The 21,482-nt window shown below is 33.6% G+C and overlaps 4 protein-coding genes across 8 annotated transcripts; 2 read left to right on the top strand and 2 right to left on the bottom strand.

The window, feature by feature from the left end:
* Positions 1-65: 65 nt before the first annotated feature.
* LOC105949370 (binding protein) lies at positions 66-6,900 on the top strand. 2 transcript variants are annotated; one of them, XM_088824367.1, is made up of 17 exons: positions 66-716; positions 809-1,173; positions 1,628-1,788; positions 1,874-3,056; positions 3,146-3,337; positions 3,574-4,215; positions 4,311-4,487; positions 4,639-4,706; positions 4,802-5,024; positions 5,111-5,210; positions 5,300-5,415; positions 5,503-5,560; positions 5,664-5,815; positions 5,903-6,104; positions 6,227-6,406; positions 6,493-6,586; positions 6,684-6,900. In XM_088824367.1, exons 1-17 carry the CDS (start codon positions 578-580, stop codon positions 6,688-6,690), a joined length of 4,059 nt encoding a protein of 1,352 aa, XP_088680493.1. In that variant the 5' UTR covers positions 66-577; the 3' UTR covers positions 6,691-6,900. The 2 variants fall into 2 exon arrangements, with proteins under 2 accessions (XP_088680493.1, XP_012828123.2); XM_012972669.2 differs by having other exon boundaries at positions 6,680-6,900.
* Positions 6,901-8,008: 1,108 nt separating this feature from the next.
* LOC105949271 (cystathionine beta-lyase, chloroplastic) lies at positions 8,009-11,113 on the top strand. Of its 2 annotated transcripts, XM_088824361.1 has the most exons (13): positions 8,060-8,258; positions 8,629-8,722; positions 8,824-8,927; positions 9,073-9,143; positions 9,249-9,340; positions 9,444-9,531; positions 9,611-9,722; positions 9,811-9,907; positions 10,012-10,093; positions 10,197-10,314; positions 10,412-10,519; positions 10,610-10,712; positions 10,794-11,113. In XM_088824361.1, exons 1-13 carry the CDS (start codon positions 8,187-8,189, stop codon positions 10,967-10,969), a joined length of 1,317 nt encoding a protein of 438 aa, XP_088680487.1. In that variant the 5' UTR covers positions 8,060-8,186; the 3' UTR covers positions 10,970-11,113. The 2 variants fall into 2 exon arrangements, with proteins under 2 accessions (XP_088680488.1, XP_088680487.1); XM_088824362.1 differs by lacking the exon at positions 8,629-8,722 and having other exon boundaries at positions 8,009-8,258.
* A 625-nt stretch (positions 11,114-11,738) lies between these two features.
* LOC105949421 (histidine-tRNA ligase) lies at positions 11,739-15,470 on the bottom strand. 3 transcript variants are annotated; one of them, XM_012972729.2, is made up of 8 exons: positions 15,310-15,470; positions 14,492-14,657; positions 14,056-14,161; positions 13,108-13,290; positions 12,447-12,929; positions 12,274-12,357; positions 12,116-12,193; positions 11,739-12,009 (listed from the first exon to the last, which is right to left on the bottom strand). In XM_012972729.2, the coding sequence occupies exons 2-7, from the start codon at positions 14,537-14,539 to the stop codon at positions 12,132-12,134; spliced, it is 966 nt and encodes a 321-aa protein (XP_012828183.2). In that variant the 5' UTR covers positions 14,540-14,657; positions 15,310-15,470; the 3' UTR covers positions 11,739-12,009; positions 12,116-12,131. The 3 variants fall into 3 exon arrangements, with proteins under 3 accessions (XP_012828183.2, XP_088680490.1, XP_088680489.1); XM_088824364.1 differs by having other exon boundaries at positions 13,162-13,290; positions 15,310-15,431; XM_088824363.1 differs by lacking the exon at positions 15,310-15,470 and adding an exon at positions 15,128-15,300.
* A 2,321-nt stretch (positions 15,471-17,791) lies between these two features.
* On the bottom strand, positions 17,792-19,847 carry LOC105949434 (two-component response regulator ORR3). Its single transcript, XM_012972745.2, has 5 exons — positions 19,449-19,847; positions 19,251-19,354; positions 19,094-19,171; positions 18,208-18,278; positions 17,792-18,133 (listed from the first exon to the last, which is right to left on the bottom strand). The coding sequence occupies exons 1-5, from the start codon at positions 19,552-19,554 to the stop codon at positions 17,803-17,805; spliced, it is 690 nt and encodes a 229-aa protein (XP_012828199.2). The 5' UTR covers positions 19,555-19,847; the 3' UTR covers positions 17,792-17,802.
* Positions 19,848-21,482: the final 1,635 nt, after the last annotated feature.

The following is a 21,482-nucleotide window of genomic DNA, read 5'->3' as shown; positions in this document are numbered from 1 at the left end:
CAGCCACCCCCTCTTTTTTCCAGGGGTCAACTCAATATTTTTCTCTTCGATTTATTCGATGATTTCTTGCATCTGTGACTTTGGAATAGAAGTGAAATCAGTTAAAAATCCAAACTTCAGCAGAAAATTTCTTCATTTGACAAACGACCCGTTTCGAGATTCTTCTTCCGATCCTCAGCTCGAAAATTTCTTCTTCTCCGAGAAAAATTGCAGCTCACCCACTGATTCGATTCTGTTGACGAAATTCGAGAAAATTCATACGAATCCGAACTCGATATTATGAAAATTCATGTAAACTTGTGTTGGTTGGCGAAGAAATTAGGGTTTATATTTGGTAAAGTTTTCCATGATTGTAATTTACTGGTTGCGTTAAACTGACAAATCGAATGTACATGACTTTTAGTTAATTACATATTCATCCTTACATTTATTGACTATTACAATTTACACCCACAGAAAACAAGCAATTACGATTCTAATCAAATCGAGCCCCATTTGAATACTAGTCTTCCCGCTCCCTAAAACTTCAGATTTTCATTTGAATCAATTCACTCTTTCTCTCTCTAGTTTCTCTCTCATGGCACCACCGTTCATCTTCCCCCAAACTCTCACTTCCCTTGAAGAAGATAACGATTCCGACTACACGCGCCTCACCGTCCAAAACCCCTCTTCCATATCATCCCTCCGCCCATCGGAGCTCGAAGAATTCGTTAAAGGTCAGTTCTAATTTTGCTGCTAATTTCTGCAATCAGCCTTGGAAATTCGCTGCTGATTTTGGCATTTTTTAATTTTTAATTTTTGAAATCAGGGGTTTCGTTTGATTTGTCGGACAAGGAATTATTCTGCGTGGAAGAGCAGGAAGTATTTGACCGGGTGTATTCACTCGTGAAGAATTTCACCAGCCTCAGTCCTGGTAGCAAATTCAATCTGGTGGAGTCGCTGAGGTCTAATTTGAGCGTGTTGTTGCCGAATGTCGACTCTCTCTCTCGATCGCGCAGGTCCGTTTCGCGGGACGATGGGCACGACGAGAACAATGAGCCCGGTGGTGAACATTCAGTTGCCGATAGATTGGCATCGCATCGGAATGCCTTCAAGATTTACTCGTTTTTTCTTGTGCATATCCTACTCATCAACGAGTCGAGTTCGAGCTCCGTTAACAATGCTGCTGCTAAAGTAACATTTCTTATCCCTTTGATTAGTATAGTGTAACTGCTTTTTTTCTTATTTGTAGAAATTGTTAGTGACAATAACTTAATTAGCTGCTGACTTAAACCATTACTGAATGTATATCTATGAGCTATTTGAGCGAATCTTGGGGATGCTGATAGTGGTGCGATGTAGATTATGCATTCTTGTGAATGTATGACTTGAAAATCTCGACTGTTTACATGCTCATTTTAGCTGGTATTTTTTTATTTATTTTTTATTTTCCGGTTATGGCCTTATAGATCTAGTATTGTTGATGATTTTTAACCAAATACGATCTTTGCACATAGTAGTCGACTATTGATGTAATCCTAAAGTTGTTTGACACACCTTTGCAGTTTGTTGTTTCTTTTAAAAGAATTAAGTCGTTTTGATTTCTGCTTAGTGGAGAATACATTGTTAATCTTCTATAATGGTGTAGGTGTTAGCTTCCAGTAAGAAGAAACGGCCTGTAGATTCTTGGAATTGGGAGCCTCAGAGAGGAAGAATACTGAATTTAATTGCTAATTCGTTAGAGATCAACCTCTCATTGCTCTTTGGTTCATCTGACCCTGACGAAAACTACTTATCCTTCATTATGAAGTAAGTCGAAATGCTGTTTCTTTTTTTCGTTTCACAAAGTATCAATGCGATTATAATATCTGATACTAAACGTTGCTTGTTGTAGAAATGCATTCCTCATGTTTGAGAATGCGTTGCTGCTCAAAGATCCCGACATAAAAGATGCTTTATGCCGTATAATTGGGACATGCGCAACTAAATACCATTATTTAGCACAATCATGTGCTTCCATTTTGCACATGATTCATAAATATGATTTTGTCGTTACCCATTTGGCTGATGCTGTTGCTGGAGCTGAAAAGAAATATGCTGACGGGAGCATGGCTACTTCCCTTATTCGGGAGATTGGAAAGATGAATCCAAAAGACTATGTTAAAGACACTGTTGGGGCTGAAAATATTGGGAGGTTTCTTGTAGAGCTAGCTGAACGGTTGCCAAAGCTGCTCTCGACTAACATTGGCTTATTGGTCCCACACTTTGGTGGGGAATCTTACAAGATAAGAAATGCACTTGCTGGGGTGCTGGGTAAGTTAATTGCAAAGGCCTTTAATGATGACGAAGGTGAAGTTAGTTCAAAATCTATACGTCTTCGCACAAAACAAGCCATGCTGGAAATTTTGCTGGAGCGCTGTCGTGATGTGTCAGCTTATACTAGGAGTCGGGTTCTTCAGGTTTGGGCTGAATTATGTGAAGAGCACTCCGTCTCAATTGGTTTGTGGAATGAGGTGGCAACAGTTGCTTCTGGGAGGCTGGAAGATAAGAGTGCTATAGTCAGAAAATCGGCACTTAATTTACTTATCATGATGCTGCAGCACAACCCTTTCGGACCCCAACTTCGAGCAACTTCTTTCGAGGCAACTCTAGAGCAGTACAAGAAGAAGTTAACTGAGCTGGCACCAAAATGTACCCCTCAGAACTCAGATGAGCCTCTGTTAGATAACGAAGTTTTGTGTGGAGAGAGTGGGGTGGAAGATGAAGAGGTTGAAGGAGTATCCAAGGATCAGGATAGTTTAAGTGATAGCTGCTTACCAAATGCGGGAGATGGACAGGTTCAGGTGGATAATTCTGTACCGGATGTTGGTAATGTCGAGCAAACAAGAACCTTGGTCGCTTCACTTGAGGCTGGTTTGAGATTCTCGAAATGTATATCTGAATCAATGCCGACCCTTGTTCAGTTAATGGCTTCGTCGTCTTCAGGTGACGTGGAGAATACTATTCTTTTGCTCATGAGATGCAGACAGTTTCAGATTGATGGATCCGAAACCTGCCTCCGCAAGATGCTCCCTTTGGTATGGCTCATTTTGATCACCATTATGGTTTTATTGTTACTAGTTCTTTGATTGAGAGTTTAAAGCTTATGTTTTCTTGATACAAACAGGTTTTTTCTCAAGATAAATCGATTTATGAGGCTGTTGAGAATGCTTTCATCACAATATATATAAGGAAGAACCCGGTGGAAACTGCTAAGAATCTTTTGAATCTTGCCGTAGATTCAAATATTGGAGATCTGGCAGCTTTGGAATTCATACTTGGAGCCCTGGTGTCCAAAGGCGAAATAACTGCTAGCATGGTAAGCTTGTTTCAACAAGGGAACGTATGAGCGAAACATTGGCAGTTTCAATATTGCATCGAATATGTATCTTGATGTAAGACGAGAATGGGGATTTGAATGTATTTCTGGAAATGCTGAAAATTGTTTGTTACAAAACTGTAATTGGATTTTTCAAAAAAATCCTGGATTTAAATTCTTTGACTCGATCATTTTCTCAACTAGATTTTGTTTTTGACGCTTGTTTTCTTGTTCAGTTATCAGCGTTATGGGATTTCTTTTGTTTCAACGTTAGTGGAACTACTGCTGAGCAAAGTCGCGGTGCTTTGTCAGTGTTGTGCATGGCAGCAAAATCTTCACCCACTGTTCTGAGTTCTCACCTTCAAGAAATTGTCGATATTGGATTTGGTCGATGGGCAAAAGTGGAACCACTCCTTGCTAGGACAGCATGCTTAGCACTACAGAGGTTGTGTGAAGAAGACAAGAAAAAGTTGTTGTCAACTAATGGAACTCGTGTGTTTGGTATTTTAGAGAGTTTAGTTTCCGGCTTTTCACTTTCCGAAAATATATGGTATGCTGCCGTTGATAAAGCAATAGCTGCTCTTTATGCTATTCATCCTACACCCGAAACAATAGCTGCAGATCTGGTGAAAAAATCCTTGAAATCTGCATTTGAATCCGGTGAAGGAAGTGAAATGCAAACTGATATTGCTTCTGGCACCACTGTTCAAGTTACGAAACTCAGCAGATATCTATTCATTGTTAGTCATGTTGCAATGAACCAATTGGTCTATATCGAATCATCTATTCGAAAGATTCAGAAAGCAAAATCCAAGAAAGAGAAAATGGATGCTGAGAAGAAGAATCTTGATGCGAATACAGAATCTGATGTACAAAAGGTGAATTGTTTCTGATATGACTGTTTCATGATCAGGGTTCTGCGTTAAAAAATTGTTTGTACTTTCAATTTTATTTTCGTGTCGATTTCTTGCAGGATGATGGCATTAATTCAGAGTTAGGTCTTGCAGCATCGGAGGATGCAATGCTTGATACCTTAGCTGAAAGAGCAGAGAAGGAAATTGTTTCTAGTGGTAGTGCTGAAAAGAACTTGATCGGACACTGTGCACCATTTGTGTCCAAACTATGTAGAAACTTTAGTATAATGCAGAAGGTAATTACCCTAATCTCCTCTCCTCGTATTAGTGCAGCTTAACACAACTTAAAAGGATCGATAATCAGATTTTTCCGTGATTAACTTCTTCTAGTATAATCACTGCATTTAATTTATATGAAGAACTGATATGAATTCTCTGCTGTTTTAGTATCCTGAACTGCAGGCATCTGGAATGCTTGCTCTATGTCGTCTAATGATAATTGACGCAGACTTTTGGTAAATAAATAAATTTATTATAAATTCAATGTCTTACGTCCAAATACAGCATCGTCTACTTCAAATCATCTTTATCTTTTTTTCTCACTTGTCAGTGAATCAAATCTCCAACTGCTTTTCACCGTTGTGGAGAATGCGGTGTCAGATACCGTCCGATCAAATTGCACCATAGCTCTTGGAGATCTGGCCGTTCGTTTTCCCAACCTATTAGAGCCCTGGACAGAAAACATGTACGCACGTCTTCGAGATCAGTCCGTGTCTGTCCGAAAGAATGCTGTCTTGGTTCTTTCCCATCTTATACTAAACGATATGATGAAGGTTTGAACGACTGGCAGAATCTCTTCTTGTTTGTTTTCCTGTTGACTAAAATGTGTGGTATCGATTTTGATCGTTCGAATGTTTAGGTGAAAGGCTATATAAATGAGATGTGCATGAGGTTAGAAGATGAAGATGAAAGGATTTCAAATTTAGCCAAATTGTTTTTTCACGAGCTATCGAAAAAAGGTGCTACCCTATTATAAACTGAAATTAGTTCTCACTCGTCTATTTCCGATTAATGGAAAATAATCGAAATTTTTAATGTTTTATCGTAGGAAGCAATCCTATATATAACCTGCTCCCAGATATTCTTGGAAAATTGTCCTGCCAGAACTTGAAAGGGGAGTCCTTTTGCAACATTATGCAGTTTCTAATCGCTACCATCAAGAAGGTGTTGCAATCGTTTAGCATGGTCTTCGATTTCGCAATTTGCTTATTACGTATCTATCGGCTTATATATATAGTTGACTTTTTTCAGGATAAACAAATGGAAGCTCTTGTTGAGAAGCTATGCAACAGGTTCACAGGTGTCTCAGGTATCGTAAAATGGCAGATTATTTTGTTGTCGGTTTCTTTTGTTTGTCGACGAATGAAAAAACTAACGGTGATTTTACTTACAATGTCGTTTATTGGGTGCAGATATTAGGCAGTGGGAATATATTTCTTACTGTCTATCTCAGCTAGCATTTACCGAGAAGAGCATGAGGAGGCTTATGGAGTCGATTAAGGCGTACGAACACGTCTTATCAGAAGACACTGTTATGGACAATTTTAGAAATATAATTAATAAGGTCCGTTTACCGACTCGTGATGTCGTTTCACACCAATATATGATGTCAATGATATATAAATTTTTTTCGGACACGTTATTCTTTCAGGGGAAAAAGTTTGCGAAACCGGAGGTGAAATCGAGCATTGAAGAGTTTGAGGAGAGGATTAATAAGTTGCACAACGAAAAGAAGGAACAAGTACTAACCGAAAAGAATGCGCAAGCACATCAAGAAAAGGTTGATAATTTCGAAAGCTTAATAGCAACCAAGAAAGATGGAGACGAAAGCGGTGAATCTGAAATTACCGGAGGTAGGTGCAATTATAAAAAAATAGATTTTGTTTTCTTTCGATAGAATCTGGACATTAAATTTGTTATTCATAAATGGTTCGATTTGAAGTGATTTATGATTCTTACATTTGAAATGAAATAGATGAAGAAGAAGAGGAGGAGGAGGAGGAAGAGGTCGATAACTCAGTGGAGAATAGTGAAATTTTGCGTTCGAAATCGAGAGGCAAGAAATCGAGAACACGTTCGGATGGTTCGAGTGAGGTGACTGAGTTGGAATCTGGTGATGATGAAGAAGTTGAATCATCTTCTGTTCATCTAAGAGGTTATTTTATTTGAAAACTATTGCTAATATTATTATTATTGTTATTAAAATTGTTATTAATATGATAGCTATTATATTATTTGCAGATGCATCTAAATCCAGGACTAAGAGAAGCAGCACAAGGTCTCGAAATGTTTGTCCTGACAGCTCCGTTAGAAGAACGACGAGGTCTAACCGAAGGTCATCTCTCTCTCTCTCTCTCTCTCTCTCTCTCTCTCTCTCTCTCTCTCTCTCATGACAAACATCTAAAAACAAAAATGGTGGTGACTGCAGGTAGGGAATGAAGGACAAGAAAAAATGCATGTGTTTCTGGATATGAAAAGGTTGCTGTAGATGTGTATGTATTGTGTGTAATCATGTGTGGTTTTTGAAATTTCATTACATATAATTGCTTATATGTATGTATACATACATACCACATTCAACTCAAATGTGGTATAATGTGCCTTGTAATGAACTCACTTTTTCAGCTTATATTATTCGGCTTTTTCCTTCTTTGGTTCGTCGCACGTTTTAATTGAACATTATTTAAAGGATAGTTACATGCTACATCTGATTATTTACAATAAATATCAATTTAATTTAAAGAACATAAATTTGTTAAGTAACCCAAATTAAACTATATATTATTTCAAATTGAAGTCAAATAAGTGCAACAACATAAAATAGGGGTTTTAATGAAATTATGAGGGTGTTTATATTTTATTATTTTTCATAAAGAACATGTATTTATAATAATATTATTATACTTTTTTTTTTGTGAGAAATTCAAAATATTCGAAATTGTTTTTGGAAATTAAATCAATTTTGATGCAAAAAAAAATTTGAAAAAAATTGAAAAGCAGATTTTCAGATATCAAAATGGAAAAAAATATTCCAAAATCAAAATATAACTACCATTTTGGCCCTATTAGTTATAGTTGTCATTGCAAATGAGTAACCTTTAAAGAGATAATCTTAAATAAAGATTATTTGTAGCATCCGCTAATTGTTTAAATATTTTTTTATTATTTACTCTAATTGTGAGGATAAGATTCTGTGATCATGACTAATTATCAGATTGACACTGATTAAGCATTGACAAAGATTCTTGTTCGAACAAATCCACACATTATTATAGCTAATTTTTTTAGGACAATTTTCTAAAAATCACTATAATCTTAATTAGACCTCGTTTGGTTAAGATTATTTTAAACATTTGATAAGTTCTTACATCTAATAAGCTATTTTAAGAGCTGATAAGATATTACGTATTATTTTTAGAATTAAATTTTAGAGTTTTTGGGTAGTCAGCTTAGCTTATAAGCTATTTTACTCATTATAAGATCGTAAAATATGGGGCCAAAGTATTTTTTTCAAAAATATCTTAAAAGCTCAGCAACAACTTCTTTTGTGAACTTTTAAGCTCTTTTCAAAAAAAATTAATTAAGACTTTAAAAGAACTTATAAACTCTTAAACATCATATTAACTCTTTTTAACAGTTTATAAGTTCAACCAAACATCCTCTTAATCTCATTTACAAATAATATCAATTACAATAAATATATGAATATGGAATGACAACCACACTATATATAGTCTCTTAATTTAGCAATATATATATCCCTCAAAATTCTCTCTCTCTCTCTCTCTCTCTCTCTCTCTCTCTCTCTCTCTCTCTCTCTCTCTCACACACACACACACACACGTGTATTTTCTTTTTATATATAAAGACACACATGCAGTACTTATATACATCACACCAACTTTAATTTGTTTCTGAAGAATTGAACATTAAAAATGGCGGCCTCTGCTTTGTGTCTGAGATCACTCTGTACTTCTCTTCCCACAAACTCAGCTGATCAACAACATGTACTTTTCCACCTAATTCATTTCTTTCTTTTATTTATTTATTTATTTAACCGTCCAAATAACTATTATTTATGAATTTATATTCAACATGGGGTTCTAATATTAATTAATATTATTGGAAGGTTCTTTATCATTGTGTGTAAAGATTCAAACTTTACGTAAAAAAATCGGAGTTTAATGATCGATCGAGAATCTTCAGAATCTCATCAGATATTAATTAATAACATTATTTTTCTGATTAATTTTAATGCTCAGAAAAATTTATGGATGAACACTTGTATCTATTTTATATTAAATATCTCATTAACTATTTCAGTTCATATAACTTAATTTGTGCTGTGTTTTTTTTTTTTTTTTTAATTATATATAGGGTTTTCTGAAAGGCAAAACAGTAGATTTCATGAAGGGGAATTGTTCTCTGAGTGGAAAAAACTTCAAATTAAATTGCTTGAAAGACAAAGATGGTAATTATATTAATATTTATTCAAATTTCCATTTTTGTGTTTAATTATATATTGTGTTGCATAAATGTAATTAATCATTATATTAATTTAATTAATTGCAGAAATGGAGGTTAGTTATTCAACAATGCTGATGAACTTCGCTAACGAATTCGATCCTTATCACTCCACTAGCACTCCCCTCTATCAAACCGCAACTTTCAAGCAGGTAATTAAAAATCGAATACGAAAATTTAAATCGATCGATACACGACAGGAAAAAAAAAAAAAAACAATTCTGCTTATTATAAAGTTATATATAATTCCGATTTTTTTTTTTTTATGACTTATATCTCAAAGGTTGATATTAACAGCTTTCAGCACTAGAATATGGGGCTTACGATTATACGAGAGGTGGAAATCCAACTCGAGACGCTCTCGAAAGGTCTCTCGTATAATATTTTTTCGTGATTGAAAACGCACTTTTTTTAATAATTTTTTCCAATTGATTTTTAACTAATTGTTTTTTTTATATATATACATATTTCAGAATACTCGCAAAACTTGATAAAGCCGATCGAGCATTTTGCTTTGCTAGTGGAATGGCTGCCTTATCGACCGTTGCTCATCTTGTCGGAACTGGTACTTTTTCCTAGTCACATACATATACATACATACATATATACATGTATATATATGTAATATATAGGTTAAATAAATATGATTTGAATTAATATATTGACAGGAGAGGAGATTGTTGCCGGTGATGACATGTACGGCGGTTCCGATCGTTTGTTGTCGCATGTAATTCCTAAATCAGGGGTCGTCGTTAAGTGAGTATTAATTGCTTATTTCCTATTTTTTTTAAAATTTATTTAAACATATTTATTGAATTTTGATTTATTTACTTAGGAGAGTGGATATGAAAAACCTGGAAAAGGTTGCGTCTGCAATCGGCCCGTCGACGAAGCTTGTGTGGTTAGAGAGTCCAACAAATCCACAGCAACACATTTGCGATATCCGAGTATGTTTTCGATAATAATATTAAAATCGAAAATATTACGTTATTTCGATTTTTTTTATTAATTATTTTAAAATGAATTGTGATGTAGAAAATAGCTGAGATAGCTCATAATCATGGAGCTCTTTTGTTGGTGGATAATAGTATCATGTCTCCAATATTGTCTCAACCGTTGGATCTTGGTGCCGGTATTAATAATAATCATTTTAATTTAATTAGTAATTAACTAATGATAGTTTTATAAATTAAATAATCCCTTTTTTTAAAATTTTTTTTTTAAATTTATCTTCAGATATTGTGATGCACTCAGCCACTAAATTTGTATCTGGTCACAGTGATGTCATGGCTGGTGTGCTTGCTATTAAGGGAGAAAGGTATCATATTTTTGTTCATTGTAATTTGTAAACATGTAAGTAATTAATTTATTTTTCTTATTTGGTTGATAATAATTAATTAATCAATTTAATTAATTAATAGTTTGGCAAAAGAAGTGCATTTTCTACAAAATGCAGAGGGTTCAGGGTTAGCTCCATTTGAGTGTTGGCTTTGTTTAAGAGGCCTCAAAACCATGGCCCTACGTGTTGAGAGGCAACAGGTTTTTTTTTTTTTTTTTTATTTAATTTTATATTTTTGGTAATTTTTTGATTTTATTTATTTATTTATATTTAATTTATTTAGTTTGAAATGAGCAGGAAAATGCACAAAAAATCGCGGAGTTTCTCTCGACTCACCCGCGGGTGACGAAGGTCAACTACGCTGGTCTCCCCGGTCATCCAGGCCGATCTTTACACTACTCTCAGGTAACCATAAAAAAATAAAATAAATACAGAAATAATCAAGAAAAAAAATCATTTTAAAAATGAAATAAATAAATAAATATGTTGGTGCAGGCAAAGGGAGCAGGATCTTTGCTCAGTTTCAAAACAGGGTCACTTGCACTGTCTAAGCACGTGGTTGAAACAACCAAGTTTTTCAGCATAACTGTCAGTTTTGGTAATTTCCTATTTTCATTTTCATTATTATTTATAATTAAAATAAATAAATAGAAAAATAAAAGGTGAATTGGAATTGCAGGGAGTGTGAAGTCACTAATCACATTGCCATGCTTTATGAGTCATTCGAACGTAGACGCTGCAGTACGAGAAGCCAACGGTTTAACCGAAGATCTTATCCGCATCTCTGTCGGAATCGAAGATGCCAATGATTTGATTTCCGATTTAGATTTCGCCCTAACAAATGGACCTCAATAAGTTTCTGTTTATGATAAGTTGCATTAGACATTATTAATTATTGTTCTTCTTATTTATCACTATTATTATTGGTATTTTCTGTTCTGAACTCATTGAAGATATTTTACAAAAAATAAGCTGAATTTAAAGTTCATTCTTGAAATATATCATTCTTGTAAATTGATCGTTTAAAGTTGATTTTTCGGGACATTTACAAAAACACTCGACATTAGAAATAGTAATTTATTTCACAATTTACTCAAAATTACCAGCTTCTACTTTTCCACAACGAGATCAGATCATTGTTTTAGTAAATGATGCGGAAAAGGGTTCAATTTCCGTCAAATGACCCGGCCTCCCCTGGCTCTTCCACCGCAATCCAAACCGTAGGATTTCGGATGCTCGAAGAACCTTTTTTCAGTGGGGCCCACCACTTTGTCAACTCTTTCATCAATAGCTGGAATGGCTAGATCGATCGGTTTCGGGTCAAATAGGAAGAACTAGAAATTCCACCTTTGGAAAACAAATCGACATCTTAACAGAGCCCTCTTCCGAAACGGAAATGGGGGCGCGCATCGGTTAATTCTTCAATCCCAAGGGTGGCATTACCTTGCCGGAATTGGATAGAAGTAGGGCTTTGCAAACATATAACTTCAGTTTTTTTTTTCTCTATAATTTGAAAGAAGAAAAAAGAAAAACAGAGCACACAGAAAACAGAAATGTTGAATTGCAAATTGTAATATTAATCTGAGTTTTTTTTTTTTTTTTTTAAGAAAAAAACACAATAGAATTTTATTCCACCAACTTTTTTCTCTGTGGCAAGATGGTAATTACTAATTACAACTACATGTGTTTACAGAATTTAGGAAAATAAATCAACACATACAGTCCACAGACAAGGCTTAAACATGTAAACTTTTCTAACTTATTAAATCCTATGAATGCCATTAATCATGCCTAAATTATTACCTCAGAACACATGAATGATAGATACCCTTCAATCTGTTCGATACTAAGAACCGTCTCCAATCTATAAACTATTTACGAAGAAACAGTTGACCCTGCAAACAACAAAATATCACAAGAACGAAGATAATTACCATATAACTGAAATCAAAGAGGTCTTAAAAAACGAGAGTTAAACGGATATTGGGTGAAGAGGAGTACCATTTAATCAATTCCTTCAATCACTGCCAAAATCTTCATAACTAAACCCTTCCGATATAGTGTCCAACCTCCTAATATCTGCTCGAAAGTTATTAAAAAAATATTACAATTTTACCCTCTTATATCCGAGAAAACATTAAATACCACAAAATCTTTACCTTGTTGTTCACCCCTAATATGTGGGTCCGGGAAGTTCGTATCCGTTCCCATGAATGGAGACCTAGAGTAGCTCTCCAGTATATCTGAAACGATTTAATTAAATAAGAGCTCCTTAAGTTTATTCATTTTATTTTACTTTTTTCCTATTTATTAGGAGAGAAGAAGGGCTAACCGGTACTATTAGAAAAATCAGCTGTCAAGTCTGACAAACTAAAGTTTCTTGAAATCTGTCCCAAAAATCCGAACGAGTTGGTCTCTGGATCCAACATAGCCTCGTTTAATGCCTCCGAGCTGGATTCTCCACCGTTAAAAGGAGAATTCGATACTTCTCCAATTGCGTTATGAGGTTCCAGAAGATTGCTGTCTGAACCAAACATAAGGGGGGAATCGCCTACATAGCCACATTCCGTTTTTATCTGGCCCCCATTCAATCCATGCATCATCCCAGAATTCGAGCTCTGAGCAAATAGCATATTATTATTTGCTGACATGTCGATCCTTCCAGCATGGCCCGACATATTGACTGCAACTTGCATGCATTGTTGTTGCATGGAGGATGTGCCGTTAGTGTAAACATTGGGGATAGAATTGATTGTTTGGTGCATGTTTTCTGGCTTTATAGATTGCGGAGTCTGGTAAGGTGAGGTATGGTCCACTGCCAAAATGTAACGAGAATACCTTGTGAGTTTTGTGTCAATATATAGTTCACCATGTAGGACAGTAAACTCAATCTGAATGTACATATCTCGATATGCATAATAAATTTTTTTTACAGCAACATGCACTTGAGTATCTGTAAGCTCGACTCTAATCGTATTTAAAAGTAAGCTTACTTGAATGAATGTGAGATCCATTAGACAGAGGAATGGAAACAGCTCCGGTCTGACCTATTTGGTGCATCAGCTCAACCTGTCTCTCGAGCAATTGATTGAATCGCAATATCTGGTCCTTCACTATCAGCCTCAGATGATATGCTTTGAAAAAATCCTGATTTTCTGTTTCAAGTTTTTGCCACACTAGAAGGTGGGCCCAGATGTTATTTTAGTAATTTCGCACATACAACAGCCATGATTAAGGAAAATTACAGAAATTGAGTTTGAAAATTTGTTATGCAACGGAAATTGTACAGCATACAACATTTGTTTTATTACTATCTGAGAAAAGCTAACTTCAGAGGTCGATATTTTGGTCAAACTACTGACCAACATTCAATGAAAGATTTCCTCGTAAGCAACTTTTGCCACCCCGGGCCCAAGCCCCAAGAAAATAAAATAAAAATAGTACTACTAAAAAGTAAAAACCATCTCATGAAAATAGACTATTAGCTCAGAGTTTCCGTTATTAGTGGAAAAAAGCATCTCATGAACCAAATATATCATAGAGCAGCACGTCCAGATGAGCAGAAGTTCGTTAAATTATGACAAGATTGACAACCAAAAGAACTTTAAGGATATAAAATGCAAAAATAAAACTTATCCTCCAATAAATTCAGTATGATTAGTCCCGACAAAAGTTGACTGCTTTAAGAAAAGAGATATAAATCAAATGCTTCAAAAGGAGATTTATGTCCTAATTTTTTTTATCTAAAGCTCAATCACACATCTAGTGTCAAAATCTGTCGTAAACAAGTTAAGGTCTACCACCTATGTGATGTAGATTATCTGAAAGCACATAACATAGTCACAGGCATTTTTAATTAGCTTAACGATGAAAACCACACCTAAGAAAGAAAACATAGACAATAGAAGATAAAAAGATTTACGAAGGAAGGTTTAAATTACCAAGTTCAGTGAAACCAGGCTCGATTTTTGCGTGTTGTAACAGGGTAGTCACGACTTCCCTCTGACTCATGTAAAGCTGAAGGCACCTTTCTATAAGATTTTGAACCTGATACCGGGATAACATCACAAGGTTTAGCAATCAAATATCCGAAAATTTACATAAGGTGGTTCCTACGAAAGGCGCTAGAGCAGGTCAATATAAGTCAACTGCTTGGAATGCTATGGTCAAAGCTACCTAGAAAGAATCCGTATAATATAATCCTTCAAATTTCCGGATCCCCATGTAATCATTATCTTGACACAGAAACAAACTAGCGACATCTACTTCCTCATATGCATTTCTGTTTTGCAAGCTGATTTTTTTAACTTGGTGCTTTCAAATAAACGAGCCCGTTTTAAATAGAGACCAGATACACAAATTAGGCCAGAAACTTACCAACTGTATATCCTGCAGGGAGACTTTTCTTACGTCTCCATTGGACATTTTTCAAGTTTGCAGACAAGACGAATATAATTTCGGCTGATTAATTTATCATTCGAAACAGCTCAAGCGCACAAATGTCCACTCCAGTGTTTCTTGTCGATCCGATACTCCGTGTAGCCTGAATTCATTAGTCATAAACATAATTAATATCGATAAACAGCAAAATTCGCTATTCACGAGCAGCAAAATAATAGAGCTAAACGGGACAGAAAACAACTGATGCAAGTACAAAGATCGAAAGGAAAGATTTGCTATATGCATAAACATTTCCTTAACATTTCCAACCATGTTCGACAATTGGGCATTCTTTTCTTACAGAAGCAAGAATCTCAAATTGTAGTTCCTAAAAGAAAATATTATTATGTAGGGGAGGCAAAGCCATAATCGAATCAATTCTGTTTTATTTAATTAAAAAAAACAATAAACCTCGAAAAAATAAACAATAAAATAATCCACAAATCACAATACACAAGCTAGAACACCATGAAATTCAATCTTCAACCAAGATCATAATTCCGGATATCGCTTTAAACCAACCATCAATTATGATCATAACAAAATCATAAAACCGACAACAAAATTAATTACCAAGGTAGAATCATAAAAAGAAAAAAAAAAATAACCACCGCCAAACAATAAGATCACGCCAGTATAGCAAACACACGCACGAATTCACGCAATTGCACGCGAAAATAAATGAATCAAACGTAAATTAAAACCCTAGGAAATCATAGATTTTTTTGTTCAAAATTAATAACAATATATTTCACCTGAAATTATGTTGGCGTTTTTCACAGCGCTCGTTTTCGGTTGCGAGATTACAGGAGAGTAATGTTTCTAGAGAGAGATGGGGAAGAGAGAGAGAGGGAGAGAGAGAGAGAGAGATAAAAGTGATGGGCTGAGCTCTGCCACCATAGGGTCAAGTTGCCATGTATTTCAGTTTTTATTAATTCCAGGAGAATATTCACAGTTACCAAACTGGGTACAATCTTTACTCCGAAACGCACAATGTTTTGATGAAGGTCTTGGCTCTGGCAATAAAGAAAATGGTTGGCCGTTAGCATTTAAAGAGAAATGATGACTGCCAGACCAAATATTCAAAGCATCCAATTGACGTACAACATTTGTTTCAGAATGTACAAGTGTACTAGTTTACAGGAAAAAGAAAAGACAAAAAAATTAACCAAGTGGGTCCCGCGATCCGCGGCGCACGGATGAGTCAGATTAATTGAATTTAAAGGCTGCGGTCAATCAAAAGTCAAAATCATTTTTTCTTAATAACAAAATAATACACAATTATAATTATACATGCAATTAGATACATATTCACTCCAGTACAATTGCTTGCAAATTATATAAAAAAAATTGTAAATTATGTTAAGCATATAAACTATGTATGACTAACTAGACCTAAAAGATATTGATAAAGAGAATCAAACTCGAGTTTTTTTTCATTATATATAAAATATTTATTCAATTTATAACTCGAATTATAAGATTTTATACTCTCTTACTCCACCAATTATATCAATTTGCAAGAACGAATTTTATAACTCGAATTTTATTGAATGCTGAGAGTTACTTGAGAGTTACTGCCACGTGTCCAAGGTAATCAAAAGAACGGCTCTACTCGTTGTTATTCAGATGTCGATTGGGCCATCCAAGAATATTTGAGCCAGCAAGAACAGAGGTTGCTGAAGATTACTACTAGTGTCTTAGGTAGTCGAGATGACGGAGCCACTCGTTGCTGCTTAAATGTCGATTGGGTAACATAATTTGAGCCCGCAAGAGAAGAGATCCACTCATTAATCCGTAAACAGTTGATTACTTCCACATGTCTGAGGCAGTCGAAAGGTCGACTCCAATTATTAAAACAATTGAAAACACTAGGTGACACGCCCGAGATGACCCGATGATTGTCCTCCGACGCTCAAATCAAAAAACTATCGCAATATTGGATTGATTTGTGCTTTTATATACCAAAAATCCAATTATGCACATCAATTTGGAAATTGCGATTATGTTTCACCCACAATATAATCAAGATTTATCAATTATTTATGTTATTACACTATCATATCTTATGAAGAATATTAACCAATATATTATTAAATAGGTACAAAATAATTTATTGGTTATGGGCCCATTGGTCCAAGAAAAGTGCAGGCTAAAGTTTTATGTAGCCTTTGAAATTTGAATTGGACTACACTTCGAGGCCCAATAGATTTATTCAGTTGTGTCAGATATAAAAAAAAAACAATATGAATAAATGTGAATAATATATATATATATATATATATATATATATATATATATGCAAGCCCATTTTTTTATTAGTTCAAACTCACATAAATGAGTTTATTAGTTCAAGCCCGTAAATTAATTTAATTTTATTACATCAAGACCAAACATGACGAATATACCCTTATCAATAAATCATACCCTAATATAAACAAACTTTATTTTTAATTTGTTCAAGACCAAATAATAAAAAAAAAAAGTAAAAAAAAAATAGAAAAAAAAATAGAAAAAACTCAGAATTGCCGCCACCAGACCGTCGAGACACCGACCGCCGAGACTTCCACCGCACCGGCGACGACCAGCTACCCACCCACCGCACCACCTCCGCCGCACCATCGCCACCACCCCACCACCACCAACAAGTCCTTTTTACTAAACTTTTGTTTGACAATTCAAAAACATTAATCGAGCATCGATTATTATAAATATGTGTGGATGAACATTAATCTATGCTTACTTCTTGTTAGGTTGCAATGCTTTAGACGATTTTGGGAAAAAAAATTGAGATTGAAATTGATTTTTTTGTGTGTTTTCGTTGGTTTCCCAAATCGATTTATCCAGACCGATCGAAAATCGGCGTCACAATGCCGATTTTTGTTAACCAAATCGGCGACAAAACGCCGCCGACTTTACAAGTCAAAATCGGCGTTGTAACGCCGATTTTTTATTTATTTATTATGATTTATGTTTTTTAATTGGTTTTGAATTTCATTAAGGGTAAATTAGTATTTTGATGTTGGAGGTCTTGAACTAATAAAAAAATGGGCTTGCATATATCGGCCGCATATATATATATATATCAAAAACTTAGTTATCCCTTTAATTTCCATAAAATTAATAAAGCAAAAATTGATTGAAAATATATAACAATGTTAAAATGTGTACAGAATATATTTTTCATCATGAATATGATGAACACTTTCATTTATCCATTATTAAAAAAAAACATTATTTGGCAGTAATTAATTGGATATGAAAATGAGGTCACTATTATTATATCTTTGCCTTGTTCTGTCTGGTGAATGGCCTTCATCCACAGATTTTCTCTTCCCATTATTATTATTATTATTATTATTATTATTATTATTATTATTATTATTATTATTATTATTATTATTATTGTTGGATTGAGGTGTAATTTGCTGTTGTTGAATTTGTAGCTTTTCGACTTTTTCAGGCTTTTCAACATCCAAACAGCTTTTGGCTTTTTTCACCATATGGGGCCTCAGCTTATTGACATCTGATAATCTCACCGGCTTCAGGAAAAACTCCTCTGCACCTTCTTCTAAGCATCTGTTAATTTCAATCAATTTCAACTATTATTTTTTTAATCAATTTAATTAAAAATAATAATTTAATTTATTTACCTGTTGATTCTTGAGGGGACATTCTCAGATGACATGATTACCACTGGTATGTTTCTCAGGAATGAAGATTCCTGCCACATATTTATTATTATTATTATTACAATTTCGTAAAATAAAATAAATAAAATAAATTACCCCACATATTTATTATTAATTGGAAATAATGAATATAAAAGCATGTGGAATTAGTAAATGTCCCATCAATAAATAACATAGATTAGGTGGGGGAGGAAAGATTTTTAAAAGATTGTGCAAAGATTCTTATTCATCTTCAATTCAATGCCAAGAAAAGGACCCAATCTTGTCATGCCACGTCAAATCATATATATATATTAATAATAATTTTAGAAAAATGTAATAGTACTGTATTATTTTCATAAATTACTATCATGATTGCTAAAAAAATATTTAAAAATATATATATGCAAAAAATAGAATATAACTTGCACCATGAGTACAGTTCCAATTGTTTTATTTTCATTAAATATTCTCTTCATTAGTGAGAATTTATGGTGTATTTGATGCTAAACCCGGTGAAATACATCTGGTGATTATTAATCGTTGATCTGCGCATAATCACACACACTCATGTGTATGTGTGATTAATGAGAAGTTATTTCACCACATCAACAGTTAAAAATCACCCGATGTATTTCACCAAGTGTCGAGTGTAGCATCTCAATAACCATAATTTACTAAGTAATAAGATGATTTAGAAGAAGAAAATAATTAATGCAACTTGTAAAATTTAAATGAAAGGATAATACCAAAAGTAACAATTGATTTGAAATAAGATGTAAAAATTATTTTTCACTAATCAGAAATGGCAAAATAAATACAGAAATATATAATCCAAAAGTTAAATAAATAATAAAAAAAAAAATACCTTCATTTTCTTGAGCAAATCATAGCCTGTCATTCCAGGCATACAATAGTCTGTAATAACAAGGTTTACTTCCACATCCTGTCACAGCCAGACAACAATTTCTATTACAACTCTGCTCCAAACAAATTAAATTAAATTAAATTAAAAATTAAATAACCTGAGAATTCTTGGAACAAACACAGGCTTCATCTTCATTGCCAATCTCAACTTCATTCAGACCAAGAAATTCCAAAGCTTTACTACCAGAATCAACTGTAGTAACTGCCACAATATCCATATATATAAGCCACAAAATATTAATTTTTTTCAATAAAAAATCAAGAATTATTATATGTATGTATGTATGTATGTATACCTTGATAAGAAGAAGTTTTGAGAAGCCTCTCAATAAGCTTTCTGTCAATCAAGCTATCATCAACTGCTAATACATGAAACTGAGCATCTGCTGCAGCCAATCCCATTGCACCAAATTTTTCAACACAAAGAAAGAAAGAAAATTGGGGGAGATAGAAGAAATTAAAGAAGAATATAATTAATTATATATGAGTAGTCCACAAGAAAATCCACAGAGCCCACAAAGCAAGATCTGATCAAGATTTCCAATCAAAGATTTTCTTGAATTGAATTGAATTACAAGGCAAGCAAGCAAAAAATACTACTAGTTCAAGAATGGGATAAAAATTGAATCTTGAAAATGGGTTTTTTTTTCTTTTTTTTATATGTGGGAAGGGAGGATTTATTTAAAATAAATGAGAGAGAGAAATGGTTATATTGGGATTGAAGGTTATTAGGGGGTGGGCCCCATAAAAATCTTTCCTAGGAGATACAGGTGACGTCAGCAATGGTGGCTTTATGGAGGTGTGAGCAGGTGGGGAATGGTGCTAAGAGAGAGATAGGAGAGAGAGAGAGAGAGAGAGGGCAATTTCTTTTGATTCCCTTTTAAGATTTGCTTCCCATGGCCATTCAATTTTGTGCCCCATGCATGTATTTTTAGTGCCTTTTTTTTTTAATTTAATAATTTTGTCTATTAATCAATTTGGGGATGAAATTTAAAAAATATATATAACTTTTTTTACGGGATATTTAGATTTTACGTAAAATGAAAATTCAAAAATTGTCGATCGAAGTTTATGTAAAATACATGGTTTTATAGCAAGTTATTTATACGTAGTTAAACCAATCAATTCGAGGGTGGCTGCACTTGCACTGAGCCCTCGAATGTTTTCGGTAGAAAATTCTGACTTCGCCATTGATTTTTAAGATACTTTGCTTTTGCATAAAAAATCAAACATTAATAAAATCTATAAAAGATATTGGATACATCACCCATGTATTTTTTTTTTATTATTATTTTGTTTGGTCAATATGATTATTTTTGGAAGGTCAATATGAATTCTAACTATTTAACATTTACCATGTATGCCATCTTGATGTGCAATGATTTGATGAAACTACATGGGATGGAGAAGATTTTTGTTGATTTTTATTTTTATTTTTCTTGACAAGATCTTTCAACTTTTTCTTTGATGGAGATTTTAAGCAATCTTTGATGAAGAAATTTATGTTTTTATGATTTCAACAAATCAATGTACTATAGTAAATCTCCACTTACCTTCCACTAAAATTTTCAATCATAAAAAACAATATGTATATAAAAAAAATTAATGATGCTTCTAAATTAGGGGTCGATGATTTTTTTTTATAGTAGTTATTTGTGAGATAAGTGTAGGTTTCCTGTAAGTGCATAGCAATTAACTGAATTGAAAGAATAATTCGATAAATATTTTAATAACGAATTGAAGAATCGAGTTTATTGTTTATTGTTTCGATTTGGCCATTGTCATTTTTTCCCCTAAATTCGCTAATTTTCTTAACCATTTATATTTTATTTATCATTTTACTTATATTATCAAAAAAATATATAATACATAGGCGCATGAACCCAAATATTTTTAATTTCCTTTTTCAAAATTTTAAATTAAACTCAATAAATATATTTCAATAAGGTGGTAGCATAGTCATCCACAAAATGATTATATATATAATATATGTATGAGAAAAAAAAGTCATCCACAATTTGATACCTCAGAAAAATATAAAGAAGAATAAGTAAGAAAAGAGAATCAAATTTTGACTTTTTTGCCTGCGAATTGGATTGAAGTCAACACTTATTTTATTCCCTTTCTATTGTGATTTTATTTTTTATATATAAATTTCGTTTGTTTATAATTAATGCTAGGTAATTTAGGAGTAAATTGATTTATATTTAGTACTATTTTTTAGGAATATTCCTTACTAATATGTCATGAATCACTCGGAAGGGGAGAAATTGACTTAACTTTTTTAAACTATATATTACAAGATGTCAAATGGAATCGATCGATATTAT

This window comes from Erythranthe guttata, chromosome 10 (genome assembly GCF_056151865.1).
Source record: "Erythranthe guttata isolate IM_541 chromosome 10, IM_541, whole genome shotgun sequence".
NCBI classification, from domain to species: Eukaryota; Viridiplantae; Streptophyta; class Magnoliopsida; order Lamiales; family Phrymaceae; genus Erythranthe; species Erythranthe guttata.
Note: the sequence above shows the minus strand (reverse complement) of the source record. Positions and strands in the feature narration are given on the sequence as shown.

Excerpts from the sequence above, each read along its gene's own strand:
- LOC105949434 (XM_012972745.2), bottom strand. The coding sequence starts at position 19,554 with ATGGGATTGGCTGCAGCAGATGCTCAGTTTCATGTATTAGCAGTTGAT. Across the intron at positions 19,172-19,250 it reads TTTGTTCCAAGAATTCTCAG|GATGTGGAAGTAAACCTTGT; the intron begins GTTATTTAATTT and ends TGGCTGTGACAG. Across the intron at positions 18,134-18,207 it reads GTCCCCTCAAGAATCAACAG|ATGCTTAGAAGAAGGTGCAG; the intron begins GTAAATAAATTA and ends TGAAATTAACAG.
- LOC105949370 (XM_088824367.1), top strand. The coding sequence starts at position 578 with ATGGCACCACCGTTCATCTTCCCCCAAACTCTCACTTCCCTTGAAGAA. Across the intron at positions 1,789-1,873 it reads TACTTATCCTTCATTATGAA|AAATGCATTCCTCATGTTTG; the intron begins GTAAGTCGAAAT and ends TGCTTGTTGTAG. Across the intron at positions 4,216-4,310 it reads CAGAATCTGATGTACAAAAG|GATGATGGCATTAATTCAGA; the intron begins GTGAATTGTTTC and ends GATTTCTTGCAG.
- LOC105949421 (XM_012972729.2), bottom strand. The coding sequence starts at position 14,539 with ATGTCCAATGGAGACGTAAGAAAAGTCTCCCTGCAGGATATACAGTTG. Across the intron at positions 12,930-13,107 it reads TGGATCTCACATTCATTCAA|TGGACCATACCTCACCTTAC; the intron begins GTAAGCTTACTT and ends ACATTTTGGCAG. Across the intron at positions 12,194-12,273 it reads TATTAGGGGTGAACAACAAG|ATATTAGGAGGTTGGACACT; the intron begins GTAAAGATTTTG and ends ACTTTCGAGCAG.
- LOC105949271 (XM_088824361.1), top strand. The coding sequence starts at position 8,187 with ATGGCGGCCTCTGCTTTGTGTCTGAGATCACTCTGTACTTCTCTTCCC. Across the intron at positions 8,723-8,823 it reads TTGCTTGAAAGACAAAGATG|AAATGGAGGTTAGTTATTCA; the intron begins GTAATTATATTA and ends AATTAATTGCAG. Across the intron at positions 9,532-9,610 it reads AAATCAGGGGTCGTCGTTAA|GAGAGTGGATATGAAAAACC; the intron begins GTGAGTATTAAT and ends TTATTTACTTAG.